At 40.3% G+C, this 15245-nt stretch overlaps 2 protein-coding genes across 2 annotated transcripts in view; one reads left to right on the plus strand and one right to left on the minus strand.

Annotated features, from left to right (window-relative positions):
• Positions 1-14917, plus strand: part of LOC115416851 (transient receptor potential cation channel subfamily V member 2-like) — a 31643-nt gene extending 16726 nt beyond the window's left edge. Inside the window, exons 6-7 of the mRNA XM_030130732.1 lie at positions 10492-10629; positions 14559-14917. Of these exons, the coding sequence (XP_029986592.1) occupies positions 10492-10629; positions 14559-14917 (497 nt within the window). The remainder of the gene's footprint in view (positions 1-10491; positions 10630-14558) is intronic.
• Positions 2196-9703, minus strand: LOC115416848 (uncharacterized). Its single transcript, XM_030130730.1, has 14 exons — positions 9489-9703; positions 8281-8381; positions 8098-8175; positions 7418-7634; positions 6949-7024; positions 6200-6511; positions 5998-6082; positions 5799-5893; positions 5158-5355; positions 4979-5065; positions 4391-4644; positions 3885-4013; positions 3058-3198; positions 2196-2304 (listed from the first exon to the last, which is right to left on the minus strand). The coding sequence occupies exons 1-14, from the start codon at positions 9510-9512 to the stop codon at positions 2296-2298; spliced, it is 1806 nt and encodes a 601-aa protein (XP_029986590.1). The 5' UTR covers positions 9513-9703; the 3' UTR covers positions 2196-2295.
• Positions 14918-15245: the final 328 nt, after the last annotated feature.

Below are 15245 nucleotides of genomic sequence, written 5' to 3' on the forward strand. Positions count from 1 at the left end.
AAGCACCTACTATGATGTTCTCCACTACCTTGAAGAAGAGGGCTTCCTCAGCATTGCCAATGCTACACACCTCTTCTGCTGCCACTTTGTGTTCCTGCCACGCCTGCAGGATGACCTAGATACTTTTTGCAGTGGTTGGGACAATCACCCAATAAGAACAGAAAGCCACATGACCCCTAACCAGCTGTGGGTGCTGGGTCGTACACATCACCCAATTCCTGGACCAGATAACATTGAGGTACATGCATATAATGTGCTTTTCATGATCAATGTGGTTCACATGTTAAAGGAAATTAAATTAGAAACTAAGTGCAAATTGTATTTGAAAATGTTCCTATTTATCTAAAGAAGTACAGGGTGGGGAAGCAAAATTTACACTGAACATTTAGTTTTTTCTCAGCAGACACTACGTCAGTTGTTTTGAACCCAAACATATACTGATGTCATAATCATACCTAACACTATTATCCATACCTTTTCAGAAACTTCTGCCCATATGAGTAATCAGGAAAGCAAACATCAAGCAGTGTGTGATTTGCTGAATGCACTCGTCACACCAAAGGAGATTTCAAAAATAGTTGGAGTGTCCATAAAGACTGTTTATAATGGAAAGAAGAGAATGACTATGAGCAAAACTATTACCAGAAAGTCTGGAAGATACTATTAAAGAAGAATGGGAGAAGTTGTCACCAGAATATTTGAGGAACACTTGCACAAGTTTCAGGAAGCGTGTGAAGGCAGTTATTGAGAAAGAAGGAGGACACATAGAATAAAAACATTTTCTATTATGGACATTTTCTTGTGGCAAATAAATTCTCATGACTTTCAATAAACTAATTGGTCATACACTGTCTTTCAATCCCTACCTCAAAATATTGTACATTTTGCTTCCCCACCCTGTATATTGCATAATTTAAAAAAAAAAAATCCTATTTCTAGGGTCTGGACATTCCTGATATAGTGGGAAAACAGTGGACTTCCTCATGATGACCATTCAACCATCATTGTCCCCAACACAGAATGCCCACTTACTGATGGACAAATGACAACTTTAAGAGATGCAGTCAACCCAAGAGCAGCATCACAGTCTTGTGGCTGTGATATTTACATTGCTGCTGTTCAGTTTTGTGAGCAGTTTCTTTCTCTGTGAAAGAACTGATTGGAGATCTAGTCATACATGAACATACCTCACATTTCTTTATACTACTAATTTATAATGTACAGTGTTTGCTCTTGTTATATTTGTCTTCTTTACTCGTGTTTGCTGTGGTTTTATATTGTTATTGAATGTGTGTTATGCTGTTGCTACACTGTAATTTCTCAGTTTGGGATGAAGTACATCTATCCATCTATCTATGTTGAGATGTTTTTATAAGCAAGTTGTTTTCAAATTAGTGAGGATGTGTTAACATCTGGATGATAACTTCGAGTAACATGGGTTAACAGAAAAATTGAACTAACTTTGTACTCCTTAAAGGGGTTTACATATTTGCTTGGAGATATTGCAGTAATTTTAAAACTTCAAGTTATTCCAGTTGGCTCATTTGACTAGATTTATTCTGTTTTACATTCTCTGAAGAAAAAAACTTCAAAAATGTCATGTAATTTATGTGAAAGCTGAGGTTTACAGATGTTTTATAACACTGCAAAGGGCTTTCATGCCATTCACTTGTAACAGTGAGAAAATAAAATCAATACAGTCAAGTTCACTGCTAACAACTGCTTGAATGATTTCTTTTAATGCAGAGATGTATTACAAGGAATATTATAAACTTCAAGTGTGCCAAATGTGTCTAAAACATGCAATATGCCTTAACTAATCAGGCATATTGGTTAAGTAAGGATGATAAGCATAACATTTCAACCTACAATTCTTAAAACTGAACAAACTAAATATCCACCAACCTTAAATCATGGCAGCATATGTCAGTGCACATCTTGTCTGGCAAGTACAGAAATGTATAAAAGTTCAACTAACAACTCTTAAAACGTAACAAAACTTTAAATATCCACCAAGCTTAAGTCACATCAACATACCTTAGTGCAAATCTTGTCTGGCAAGTGCAAATACAGGCTAGGATGTCACTCACACAAGACCAAATCCTGTCTGGCAACTGTAAATACAGGCTAGGATGTCACTTTTAAAAGATGCGTAATCCTTGTAGTGCCCTGGGATGTGCAACGTCTCGAAGCAGGTGGAAGCTGTGGGGCATCTACCCATGACTACCTCTACACAGAGACTTGTTGGTAGAATCTCCCATCCAGTCCAGAATTTGACCAGATTGGTCAATTCAGTTAGTGTTGCTATGGAGTAGATTAAAATGGATTAAATAATGAGCAAATATCAACAAAAAAATTAATACATATGATTTTGCTGGTCATCAGTAGATTAACTGTGGCAGTAACTGCTCAATAGAAGACTAATAAAACCCTTTATATAAGTTGTTCAAATAACAGTAATGTTTTGCACAAGACCAGTTAGACTACTGACTATTGAGCTGAAAACAGCAACATGACAAATTTATTAAAAAAAAAAAAAAAATCCAAGACCTGAAGTTTATGTTAACTATTTAAACAGTTAAGTAATTTTTATACAAACAGACAAATAATATTGAAAGTAGCACTTCCAAGTGTACTCTGTAAACCTACCATTAGCAATGAATTGTCGAAGATAACCAGACATGCGGCATTTGGTGTCAACTGAATAATCCTCATCATCCTCATCCTCACGTGGCCAAGTGATGCGCTGAAGAAGTACCTATATTGAAAAAATAGCATGGGAAAGGCTTCAATCATTTTTGCATCTTTGACATCCTTCTATTGCATATCACTTGCACTCTTTTGTAGTTGTTTAATCAAACATCACTTGTTGGTACTTTTTGAAAGTCTGTTGATTCTGGGTTACGTGATAATATGTATGAAGTAAGAAATAAAACAAAAAAGATTGAAAATAGACAGTAATAGATGCTGACCAGGTATGAACTATAATATTGGACAGTATTCAACGAAGGCATACTATGAAGAAAACTTTACAAGATCATAGTAAATTAAATTTACCTCGGGGCTGAAATTTCCTTCTCCCCGTTTTGGAAAAAGGATGGCCACTGTATCAGGTCTTTGAGTCAGTACTGTCCACATTGGGGTTTCTTTAAGACCTCGTCTCAGCTGCTTAATTTGTCTCGTAACACGTCCGATGACCTGTTAATAATAATAATGATGGATTAGATTTATATTGTGCTTTTCTATTAACACATACTCCAAGTGCGTACAATGGATCCATTATTCAGTCACACTCTCATTCTCACTCTGGTGGTGGTAAACTACATTTGTATCCAAAGCTGCCCTGGGGCAGACTGACAGAAGGGTGGCTATTAATACTAATAAGACAAATGGCTGAAAACATAAGAGTCTTTATCCTAAAGCAAGTAATGAGGCTCTTACTCCAGCAGGAGGAGAAGAAAGGAGGAGTCATAGGTGAAGAAACAACAGTCAACAGCAGTGTATATTCAAAACTTTCCCAGAACCTTCTGTTAATTTCAAATATTTTCAGGCCTGAAAGACTGTTCTAATTTCACAATTTTTCCTGGACTTTCATAACTGTGGGAACCCTGTAATAGGGAGTGTTCTCCTGCTCACTAATAAAATTCCCTGCATTTGCAATATTGCAGATCTCCCACCATCTGTTATTACTATCAACCGTGACATTCCTCCCCCCCTTGGGAATAAATAAACCAGGAAATGTGTAACAATTCAACGTTGTCAAACAGATTTTATGTTTTTAGCCATGAGCATTTATAACCCATACATCACTCGCATGATAAAAACAAAAAACAAGAATTGCCACATCTAACTTAGGAAACAGACATTTCTCAAATTTTACTCACAGCATGGATCAATAGTTTTTCAAAAAGCCATTTCCTGTTGTTCTCAGTCAGGGAAGGGAAGTCCCAGGCATGGGCTAAATCCTGGACACTTACTGTATCCTTCTCTGAGAGTTTGGATTCCCCTTCAAGCTTCAAGACAGAAGGAAGCAAATCAGGAAACAGATAAAGATGTGTAAAGCTCCATACTATATACACTTGTAAAAAGTACTGAATATAACACAGTACAGAGTGGAACAGTGAGTCCAATAAGCTCCACCTTCTATTTTATTTATAGATAACCAGCATTTGAGCTGCTCAATAATAAGGATTTTTTATATATATATTACATTTACATAAATACAAAAGTATTAGAAATCTCATTCACTCCCTCTTCATTTGACAAGCTTAATTTAGCCAAATATAAATGTCACTCATCGAAGACAATGGATACTCAATGAAAGGGTGGCCCAATGGGCATAAAATATAACATGAGAGAAATAACTTAATTTTATTTTCATTAAACATACAAGTGCAATTGTTTCTCTGATGTCCAGGTCTGGACAGTCCTCTAGTGTAACAGTTGCTGTTTCAGGACTTCCACCAAGAAGGACATGAACAACAGCAGGGCTGAATCCCGACAGGCATGGTCCTCCATGAAGAAAGGAGTGGCCTAGCATTCTCCCCGCCACCAAGAACATATCACTTTCCACAAGGAAATGAGAGGCTGAAGGGACTAGATGACCAGGCTCTCCTTCAAAAAGCCGTGTAACATTGGAGTTTGCTGTTCAAGACAGTAAAAACATTAAATGACAACAGAAAACAGGCTTCCTTCCACAGTACAAAGACATTAAGGGTAATATTGCTCTTAATTGCCTCTCGGTATGAATATGAGTGTGAATGTTTGTCAGACGGTATGTGTTAGTTCTGTGATAAACTGGAGATCCTAGTTCTCAACAATACAGGCATTATACGTTCAGTAGAGTCTTTTGTACCTTCAGGGTAAAGCAAACATACAAAAAAAACACTATAAACTTGTCGACACATTACTTAAAAACATCTTTAAGCAACTTATAAGAACAGCATTTGCAATAATGCCATACAAATAACATACATACCAAAATTGATGCAAAACCCAGACTTCAGCTTTTCTATACATGTTGACAAAAAAAAGCGAGTTACCCCCTGTCCAATAGCAGTATCACCTGTAACATAATGCAAGATATAATTGACAGAATAAAGATAAAGAAAATACTTAAAGTAGTTTTTAACAACTATAAATTGAAATTGGAGCTACCTTCAAGTCTGCAATTCAGGGGCCGTCCCCATTCCACATTAGGTCGCTTGTAGAAAGAGATAAGGGCCATATCCTGTTCAGCAGGACTTCTTCTGATGTCCATGCTGAGAAGTAAAGGAGTCTCCACTTCATGAATACGGAGAAAGCTGTCCACACACTGAGATATGGCCTTGGTGGGGTCACTGACAGTTAACCAGCCTAAGAAGAAAAAAATAAAAACATGGTTGTTTATTTATGCTCAACTGTCAAGATAGCAAAAAAAAAAAAAAGTAACATGTTTGTTCAAATCACAAGTCAAAGCCATCAAGCCTTACTTAGGCATAAATAAAGTAACACTAGTAATTATAATAAAGATTCATTGACTAAAAATATATTAACATGTGAATAAATGTGAGAATTACTCCGGCATTCCAGAGTCACCGAGCTTTAAAGCCTTTGCTGAGATTGAAAAGTATACATAAAATTGTTGTAATATCCAATCACTGCTACGCTCCTTATTATGGTGACTTTTGAAGGTAAACAATTCATAGTGTATATCAAGAAAGAGTAGGTCATGCTTTGTTACATGCCAATTTTTGCTGCACTGTAACACTGTTTACCTTTACCTTCCTGTGTCACTGCTAACTTTGAGCAGCACCTACCATCTGTGACTGCTGCACATGTTCCTGATGGGCCAGGCATTGCGGCTTGCTCTTCCATAATGACAGTGCTTGCATGCATCACTTCATTTCCTGCACTACAAACATAACATTTTGTGTGTTATAGTTGTGCTGCATGTTAAAGTGTAAAACAATTGCTGATGAGAGAAAAAAAAACTAACAGTAAAAAGTAAATGGCTACCTTTCCCCACATGAAGAAGCATGTGCCTCAATAAAGTCAGTGGGAAACATTTTTGTGCAGACAGGACATTCCTGCATATCTGCTGCTGAGAAATTGAAGTTACAAGCAAAAAATGACTATTATTTTCAAACAAACTGTCTCTGAATGTATTTTGTTTATTACTATATTATGTGCTAACAAATCTTAAACAGAGAATTCTTACATTTGCTCTCTTCCGGGTCTCCACTATCCACATTAATCAGGTTATCATCACTGCCAACATGAATAACATCACAAGACTTGATGTGCTCTGTCAGGAGTGGAAGGGGAACTGCTGCTTCACACTTTTGACATGTGGATTTTGGCATGTTTCTAAAGGCGTCGTCAGTTAATGGAAGGGAATTTGTGCTAAGCTCTTCTTGAATAGGGGCGATGTAAAGATTTTTACCCCCACGACTTGCAGCCTTCAAGAGCTTGCCTGTATAGCCAGTGTCGTCAGGAGCCACAAGAGAGAGTTTTCGGCTACCCCATCCACCTGTAGAAAATATTGCAGAGGAAAACTAGATTGTGAAGTCTCAACAGTTCATTAGGTATATATCATATCTAGAAGGTCAGTCAAAGCAACTAAACTTCTTGTCTGACTGCAGTCCAGACTGAAGTCGTCACCTGTTTTTATACTTGACTTACAAATATAAAATATAATTACTACAAATAAACAACTAGTTAGCAGTTGCTGATATGCATTTAGACAAACTAATAAACATTCACAAAAAATTCTCAAATAATAGCCTACATGAATAAACCTAATAATAAATGTACAGAGATGAGTTTGAAGAGAATATTTTAAAGTTTGACATAGGTGTCTGTTAGAATGAGGTAACAGTGTGTTGCATAATGTGCAGTTCGCTACTGCATATGTACTTTTTTTTAGATGAATGAGCAACACCAACACACAAATTTGTGTTGGCCTACCTGAGGATGTGTAAAGCAGCCACCCGCCAGTAACTGTCCCCAGTTTTGGGAATAAAACTTTGAGGGCATCACATAACTGTAAGGGAAAAAATCATACAAGTGTAACCTCCAAAAGAGAATCAAAACTCATCATTCAAATCAGAAATAGCACTCATCACACTGCATGACAAGTAAGCTAGGTTTCATTCACTCAATCCACAATCTATGGATTTATGTGTCAGTGAGGTACTTTGGATATACTGTTGTCCTCAAAATGGAAATAATTCTAAGTAATAATTACCACTAACCCATAGTTTTGTTGCTTTTACTTGAGCAAACATAATTGTATCTTTGGTTCTACAAAAACCTTACTTGAGATGTGTGCATACAATAAATGAACATAGTTGTTTTTCATGAACATCACAGTATATCAGAATATAATATACAATATACGGATTCAATTTTTAAAAAAATAACTGCATGATACTACCTCTTCATGTGTTGTGCTCTCATCTAGATGAGCAGTCCTACGACCCAGCCCTGCCTGCAAATGGATGATTTGTTCCTGCTCTTTTGGAGTTTTCTCAAACTGCTTTGGCAGCAAGTAGAAGGCCACTTCAAGTGGCTTGAATTTCTTGGCAGGAACAAGATTGGCTGCAGGAAAGCGTCTCTTTCCTCGAGACTTTGTAAAAATACCTGGGAAGGACCTATAGAAAATAAAAGTGTTAAAGCATGAACTAACATATTAACTGTTTTTTTTTTACTACACTGAAAGATCATGGACAAATTTGAACATTGTTTTGCATGACATATGAATATAGAAAAACATGGCACTCTACTGTATATTCTCACTAGGTTCCAATAAAGTGCAGTGGGCCATCATTTAGACCTTAAAAACCCATGATATTTTTTTTCTTTACATAAACTAATTTCACATGAGCCTCAAGTGAAATAGGTCTTTCTAAATTTTACTGAATGATCACAAAACATCAGACGCTTTCTTCCAGAATTTACTAACAGATTTTAAAGTTCGCTATACTAGTAAAAAGCAGAGCATGCAACCATACAATGTCTATTACTCACTGTAAGTAGCAGGAAGAATGCTCCCTTTGCCAAAATATGTAAACACAAGGCTAGCATTAAAATAGGATGTATCCTTTCAGTCTTTACCTGGTCATTTCCATTTGCACAGAGGGTCTTTCTTGCTGATAGGCTATACCACCATGGTGACCTCCCTGCCTCTGTTCTCTGCAGGATTGTATCCAAGAATATTTATTAACCATAGATGAATCTAGAATTTATTGATTAAAGTAAGCCATATGTAGGCCTACATGAATTTGTTGAATACTAAACCTCATGTCTTGATTTGCGATATCACTGCCCTGTTGTCTCCCTGTCGATGCGAGTAACTGCAGTAAGTGCCTGGCTGACTGCATAACATCAGACTGACTTCCCTGTCATCAGAAATACAGCACAGAGTAAGAAGGATCTTACAAATTAATAGCCAAAAGATGATGTTATATGACGGCAAAAAGTTAAACATAATTAAAGTTTGGTTACAGATATATTACTGGCCGTCCATTTGTGCTTTTTTTTTTACCCTCGACCCACGGGCCGCAGGCACTGTCGTCTGTCCGTACATATGTGCTTAGACTTTGCCGTGGACTGATTTGACAGTTTTGGATAAAGTTAAGCTGCCAGTAACTTAACTACCCAGCTTTTGTTACAGTCAGAACTTTATAGCTCCGCTTGAGAAATGCTTGGGAAAATGTAGCTTGTGTGGACGCTACCGAACTATTTAATCATTCATTTTCTGAACCCGCTTTATCCTCACTAGGGTCACGGGGGTCGCTTGGAGCCTATCCCAGCTACATAGGGGCGAAGGCGGGGTACACCCTGGACATTTCGCCAGTTCATCGCAGGGCTACTATTTAGTCAGCTTCTCCGTAGTTTATCTATTTTATTGACTATTTATCTATTTTATTGACTATTTAATCAATAAAATAGATAAACTATGGAGAAGCTGACTGATTAGGAAAACGGCGACGCTACCACCATGCTAATGAGAAATGTAAACTACTAACTTTAACGCCGTTACTTGTGGTGACTTGGCGTGGCTCTGACCGGGCTCTTGGTCTATGGAAAACCAAACCGGTTCTTTGGAGGCATCCGGTTGAAACCAGTTCAGCACTGGCCCTAGCATCGGCACCGAACTAGCACTAGCTTATAATTGGTGGAAAAGGGGTATCACTGCCCAATGCAAATTAATTGCACAGAGATGAAGTTTTACGTGGTTAAACGTTACTAAGATTTAGTACCCAGCTATTGTTACAGTCATAACTTTTATGTCAGTCCGATCATAAGCACTGCCCTACCTTACTGACAATAAACTATGGTCAGTTAGCCTTAGCAATGCTAACACAATTTTAACGAACACCACAGTTCTGTGTAGATACTGTCCAATAGATTCTGTTAATGTGCAAAGTGTCCGTTCGTATGTATCACCGAATCTTACAAAAATACACGACACAAATGCCAAATAAAAGAGTTAATACACTTACCGAAGCGCCATCATTCGCATCCATAGCGGACCCACGGTAGCACGGGGAGGAGAGCTGATGAAGGAGATCCGCGCTCAGTTCTGGAGGGAACCCACTAGTTGACCTTCTTCCTGCATCGGCGTCACGTGACCAACCTAACGTAACTTGATTGGTTGGCTGTTGGTTCGACTTGAGATAGACTCGATTGCTTATCCTTGGTGTCCCGGATGTTTGATCTGAATTTTTTGCATCTGAATTATTTGCATCTGAATTTTTTGCTTCTGAATTTTTTGCTTCTGAATTTTTTGCTTCTGAATTTTTGCATCTGAATTTTTTGCTTCTGAATTTTTTGCTTCTGAATGTTTTGCATCTGAATATTTTTTATTAAAAATTTATGAACATAGTTGAATTCAGAGCCAAAAAAATTCAGATACTTCATTTCAGTGCAAAAAAAATTCAGCTACTTAATTTCAGAGCAAAAAAATTCAACATTAGATATTCAATGGCTTTTATAATTCAAAATCTGATGAGACAGATTTACTTCCATATACATCAGCCCTAACCGCAGATACACAATTAAATATAAATATGAACATTTAACCTTCAGTATTTATCACTGTTTATTGTAATGAGGTCAAAAAAGACGAAGCGTGGCAATAATAAAAACAGAAAAAACACGACTGGATTCCGATCAAAGAAGATGAAACTTTTTTGATCTGACACTGAACAATGAAAATACACAGAAATGTGCAACATAAAAACTACCAGTGACCCAGATCTTACCGATAGTACAACTCCACAGGGTTTATAGAAGCAGAACAGCTGTAGGTCTGAAGTGTGACCCCTGAAATATTACAGTCACCTACTTCCTGTTTGTTAACCCTGGCGTTTGTGTACTTCCTGTTTGTTAACCCTGGCGTCTGTGTACTTCCTGTTTGTTAACCCTGGCGTCTGTGTACTTCCTGTTTGTTAACCCTGGCGTCTGTGTACTTCCTGTTTGTTAACCCTGGCGTTTGTGTCACAGGTCAGACCGCCCTCCACATCGCCATCGAGAGGCGGAGCCTGTCCTATGTCCAACTGCTGGTCAGTAAAGGAGCCGATGTCCACGCCAAGGCCTCTGGGACCTTCTTCCAACCGCACAACAGAGCCAGTTTCTACTTCGGTGAGTCTGAACTATTGTACCACATGGGTCTACATGGGTCCACAGGGTCCACATGCGTCCTCACGGGTCTACAGGGTTCACAGGGTCCACATGGGTCTTATGTAGAGGTCAGAGTTCAGGGACCTGTCCTGGTCTTAATAAAGTCAAAGCTCAGATGTTGAATCCAAGGTTGAAGGTTAAAGGACTCACTGGACCGGATCAGATGAAAACCTGGATCAGATGAAAACCTGGATCAGATGATGGCTGGAGGAGGAACCAGACTCTGCAGACGTTGGTCGTACAGTTGAACTGTCATCGACGTCAGTCTGCTTTTCTACATGAACATGTGGTCGATGGTTCAGAGTCAGACCTGGATCTGAAGGTGCAGCAGCTGAACAGGAAACAGGAAACACTTTGTAGAATAACGACTGTATTTGTCCTAAAAACAATGAAAGAAGAAGAATCACAACAAACACATAAAAAAACATGAACTACAGGAAAAGCAGCAGCTGAAGATATGAAGACTAGGAATAATCCAACGCCTGATGCAAATCCACCTGTGAGAACACAACCAGGAGAAGGAGAAACAAGACGCAAACAGTCCATGTGGTCTCATGTGGTCCCATATGGTCCCATGTGGTCTTTCCTGTAGGACAGGGGGTACTGGTCTGATCTGTTGCAGATATTTTTGTGGGTAAATGAGTTTTATTTTTCATCACCTTGCAGGATCTGTGAGTCTACTGTTCAGGGTTTTCAATGGAAAAGACAGATTTGTTGTTCTTTGTCTTTTGTCACTTTTCAGATTGAATTTGAATCAGACTTTTTTGGTTTGTGAAATGTGAAAAAATATAATTTAGTTTTTTTATTTTTACTTTTAGTCTAGTTTCAGTTGTTTGTGCGGTCGTTCCATCTGTGACACTTTTCAGTCTGAGTTTGAACTACAGTAGACTGCCTTCAGTTTGTCTCAGTTCTGGCCACAGTCAGAACCAGTGTTCAGAACTCACAGCTCCTCCTTCAGCCTGAACTCTGTGCATGTGTGGATCAACTCTGTCTGTTTAAATCCAACAGTTTCCAGGTTGTTCCATACACAGAAACAGTTGAATCTGGTCCCAGTCATGTGTCTGTCCAATTAGATTCAATTCACATCAATATTAGTTGAGTTCTAATTTTAAATGTGTGGGAAATGGGATTTTCAGTGTTCAGTGTAAATGTCCACAGAGTCCACATTCCACAGTGGATGTGGACAATTTAGTTCCACATACAAGAGACTGTTCTAAGCTACAGGTGGATCCAACTGGAGGAGAATCGGAGTCGTTTGGAATTTTGGAGGAATTTTGGAAAATGTCTCAGTGATGACAGATGGAAAACTGTAGATGTTGTGACCTTGCTGTGACCTTGAACTTTGTCCTACTGGGACCAAAATGGACTGGGTTGGTCCCAGGGCCTAGGCCTATCTGTGGGGAAGATCTGGGAAAGATGGGTGGAAGAGTTTTACACTGAAGATGAAAACAAACAAACAAACACACACACACACACACAAAGCAAAGTGATCCCAGTACCTCCTGGAGGAGGGAATAATGTATTTCATGAGTTTTTAGTTTTCATTCTTTTATTTTCCAAGCTCATCCAATGAAAAGAGATATGCACGAAGGACTTTTAAAATCATTTTAATTTGATATTAAAGAGTAAATGAACACAGGTGAGCTGTCTGACGAGTGAATTCCTCTTTGGATCAATAAAGTGATTCTTATACTTAAATAAATCCGTCAGGACTGCAGTTCAAATACTCAGCCTTCAGGACACTATTGTGTACACACTAACCGAGGTGCCCACCTGTTATTCCAACTAGCCCCCCCTAATATGACAGATTAGAACCGGCCCTGCGTGGAAATCACAATACACAATAATAAAGGATTAGATTTGTGTAGTGCTTTTCTATGAACACATACTCAAAGTGTCCAGTGGATCCAGTCTTCCTACACTCTCACATTCTCCCTCTGGTGGGGGTAAACTCCATCTGTATCCACAGCTGTCCTGGGGGGGGCAGACTGACAGTCTGCGCCTTTGGCCCCTCCCACCACCAAACATTCATACACCAGTGTGAGCAGGAGCACTGGAGGCAGGGAGGGGGAAGTGTCTTGCCCAAGGACACAACAGCACATGGACAGAGTGGGATTTGAACCGCCAACCTTTCAGTTATTGGACAACCTGCTCTACCATCTGAGCCATGGCCGCCCTACAGAATACGTCAGTGTTCAGCTCATGGTGACAACACGAATCCATCCAGTTCTCTGATTTAGGTTTAGTGTCAGACTGTTGACCAGTTAGCATTAGCGTTAGCATTAGCCTTAGGTAAACCTGACTTTTGACTAAACAGCTGATGTTCCACTGACTACTGTTACAGCATGGAACCAACTGAACAGTGAATCTTTCTGTCATATTCAGAGCTGTGGTTTGTTCAGATCCACTGCGACCGTTGTGCTCCTTTACTTTCTTTGAATCCTGCATCAGTTTCTTCTTCTCTTCTCGCATTTCTTTAGGCTTGTGTCTTACATTTGGCTCCAACAGCTTTTACTCGAACTTCGCTCGTTTCATGTCAGCAATTCGAAGTCCGTCTGAATTTCCTCCTTCGCAAAAATGCTCCAAAGACCCCGGACCAGGTCGTCCTTCCACTTGTTGTAGCTTCTCTTTTGGTCCATTTTCCAAATTATTAAAATACAAAACTTGTGGAAATTAAATGAATGAATTAAATACTAGCGGTGAACAGAATGTGTAAACACCGTCTGTCTAGTCCACCACTCAGCGTTCACCAGCACACAGCCCCGCCCCTAAGAGTTCCTGGGAATCTGGAAAATACTACCCCCTACCAGAAACCGCTTCGGGGAAAGTTCGGGGCTGGGGGAAGTTATTTACCCGGGTAATGTTCGGTGCAAACGCACCAGGGTTTTTCAAAGTTCAGGGGAATGCTGGAAAAGAGTCTAATGACTAATTCTGTTCCTGTTCAGAAGTGTGTTTAGGAAGTGGACCACTGTGGGGGGGCACACTTACACACACAAACATGGTACCAGTCCACCAGTACCAGTCCACCAGTACCAGTCCACCAGTACCAGTCCATCAGTAGAACCCCTCAGTGATGCCAAGGGTTTACTGGGGGCTTTGAAGTCCACTTTGTGGGTGGTGGGATTTCAAATACTAGGAGAACCACCAGACTGGGACCCAGGTCCCTCTGGTCCCTTACAGCTGTAGTCCCAACCACAGGAACAGAGTCCCTCTGAAGGGGGGATGGACTTGGACTAGTTCTGTGGTCCACATCAGACCCAGTCCATGGATGTCATCAATACAGGAAGTGGAGTAAACCTTATTGGGTTGAAGTTCTGCTGTGGGCTGTGAAGGTGGAACGGTCTTGTGGTGAACTGGAACACCCTTCTACTCATATGGGCCTTGAACCTGGGTTCCTGTGTCCTGTCAATAGACCTGGACCCCCTTGGATCCCCTTGGATCCCCTTAGACCCCCTTGGACCACTGGACCACACACCAAACCCAACACATTTGGAAAACCCTGTCAGATACCTCTGGAGAGTCATTTTTAGTTAACCAGAAAACATACCTAGCAAATTTGGAACAATGTCCAAATTTGATCATTAGCCTTATAACCGACCACCGGGGGGTGCCGATGACACCCCCCCCCTGAAAAATGGTTGGAAATGCCCTTAAATACCTCTGGACATGTATTGATGCTTCTTGGATTATTCAGAACAGTTTGAGGTAAATAAAAAATGTGACCAAACTGGTTTTTCATACTGCAGCCTTATACTCGACCACCGGGGGGCGCTGACGAACCCCCCCCACCCCACCCTGAAATACCCCATAAAGCATTTATAGATGCCTTTGATGGTCTCATGTGGTCCTATGTCGTCTCCTACAGTCTGATGTGGTCTCTTGCGGTCCAGGTGAACTGCCCCTGTCCTTGGCCGCCTGTACCAACCAGCCGGACTTGGTGGACTTCCTGCTGGTGAACGAGTACCCGAACCAGAGGGCGGACCCTCGCCGGGCCGACTCCCACGGGAACACGGTCCTCCACGCCCTGGTGACGGTGGGCGACAACTCCCCAGAAAACACCGAGTTCATCAGCAGCATGTACGACCGCATCCTGAAGACCACCGCAGACCTGCACCCCAAACTGAGGCTGGAGGACCTGCACAACCACCAAGGCCTGACCCCGCTCAAGATGGCCGCCAAGACCGGCAAAACCGGGGTGAGTAGAGGAGGAGCAGGTCTGGACCAGGTCTGGACCACATCAGTTCAGTAGATCAACAGTAAACAGAGTCCAAACCCTCAGTGGTGCATCGTTAAATAGAATCAGCTGATTTTAAATGAACCTCTGATTATAGATCTGTCTTTGAGGGTGGAGTTAGGGCCTTTGGGGGTGGAGTTAGGGCCTTTGGGGGTGTCGACCTTTGGACAGTGGGTCTAGATTTCCAACCAATCACAGAACATGATAAAAACACTGTAGTCCAGGTTCCACATTAAACCTCAACAAACATGGACAACCTCCTCCTCCTCCATCTTCTTCTTCTTCTGTGTTGGTCTCTTATCTTTTTCTTCTTCTTCTTCTGTGTTGGTCTCATCTTTTTTTC

This window comes from Sphaeramia orbicularis, unplaced genomic scaffold (assembly GCF_902148855.1).
Source record: "Sphaeramia orbicularis unplaced genomic scaffold, fSphaOr1.1, whole genome shotgun sequence".
In the NCBI taxonomy this organism is placed as follows: Eukaryota; Metazoa; Chordata; class Actinopteri; order Kurtiformes; family Apogonidae; genus Sphaeramia; species Sphaeramia orbicularis.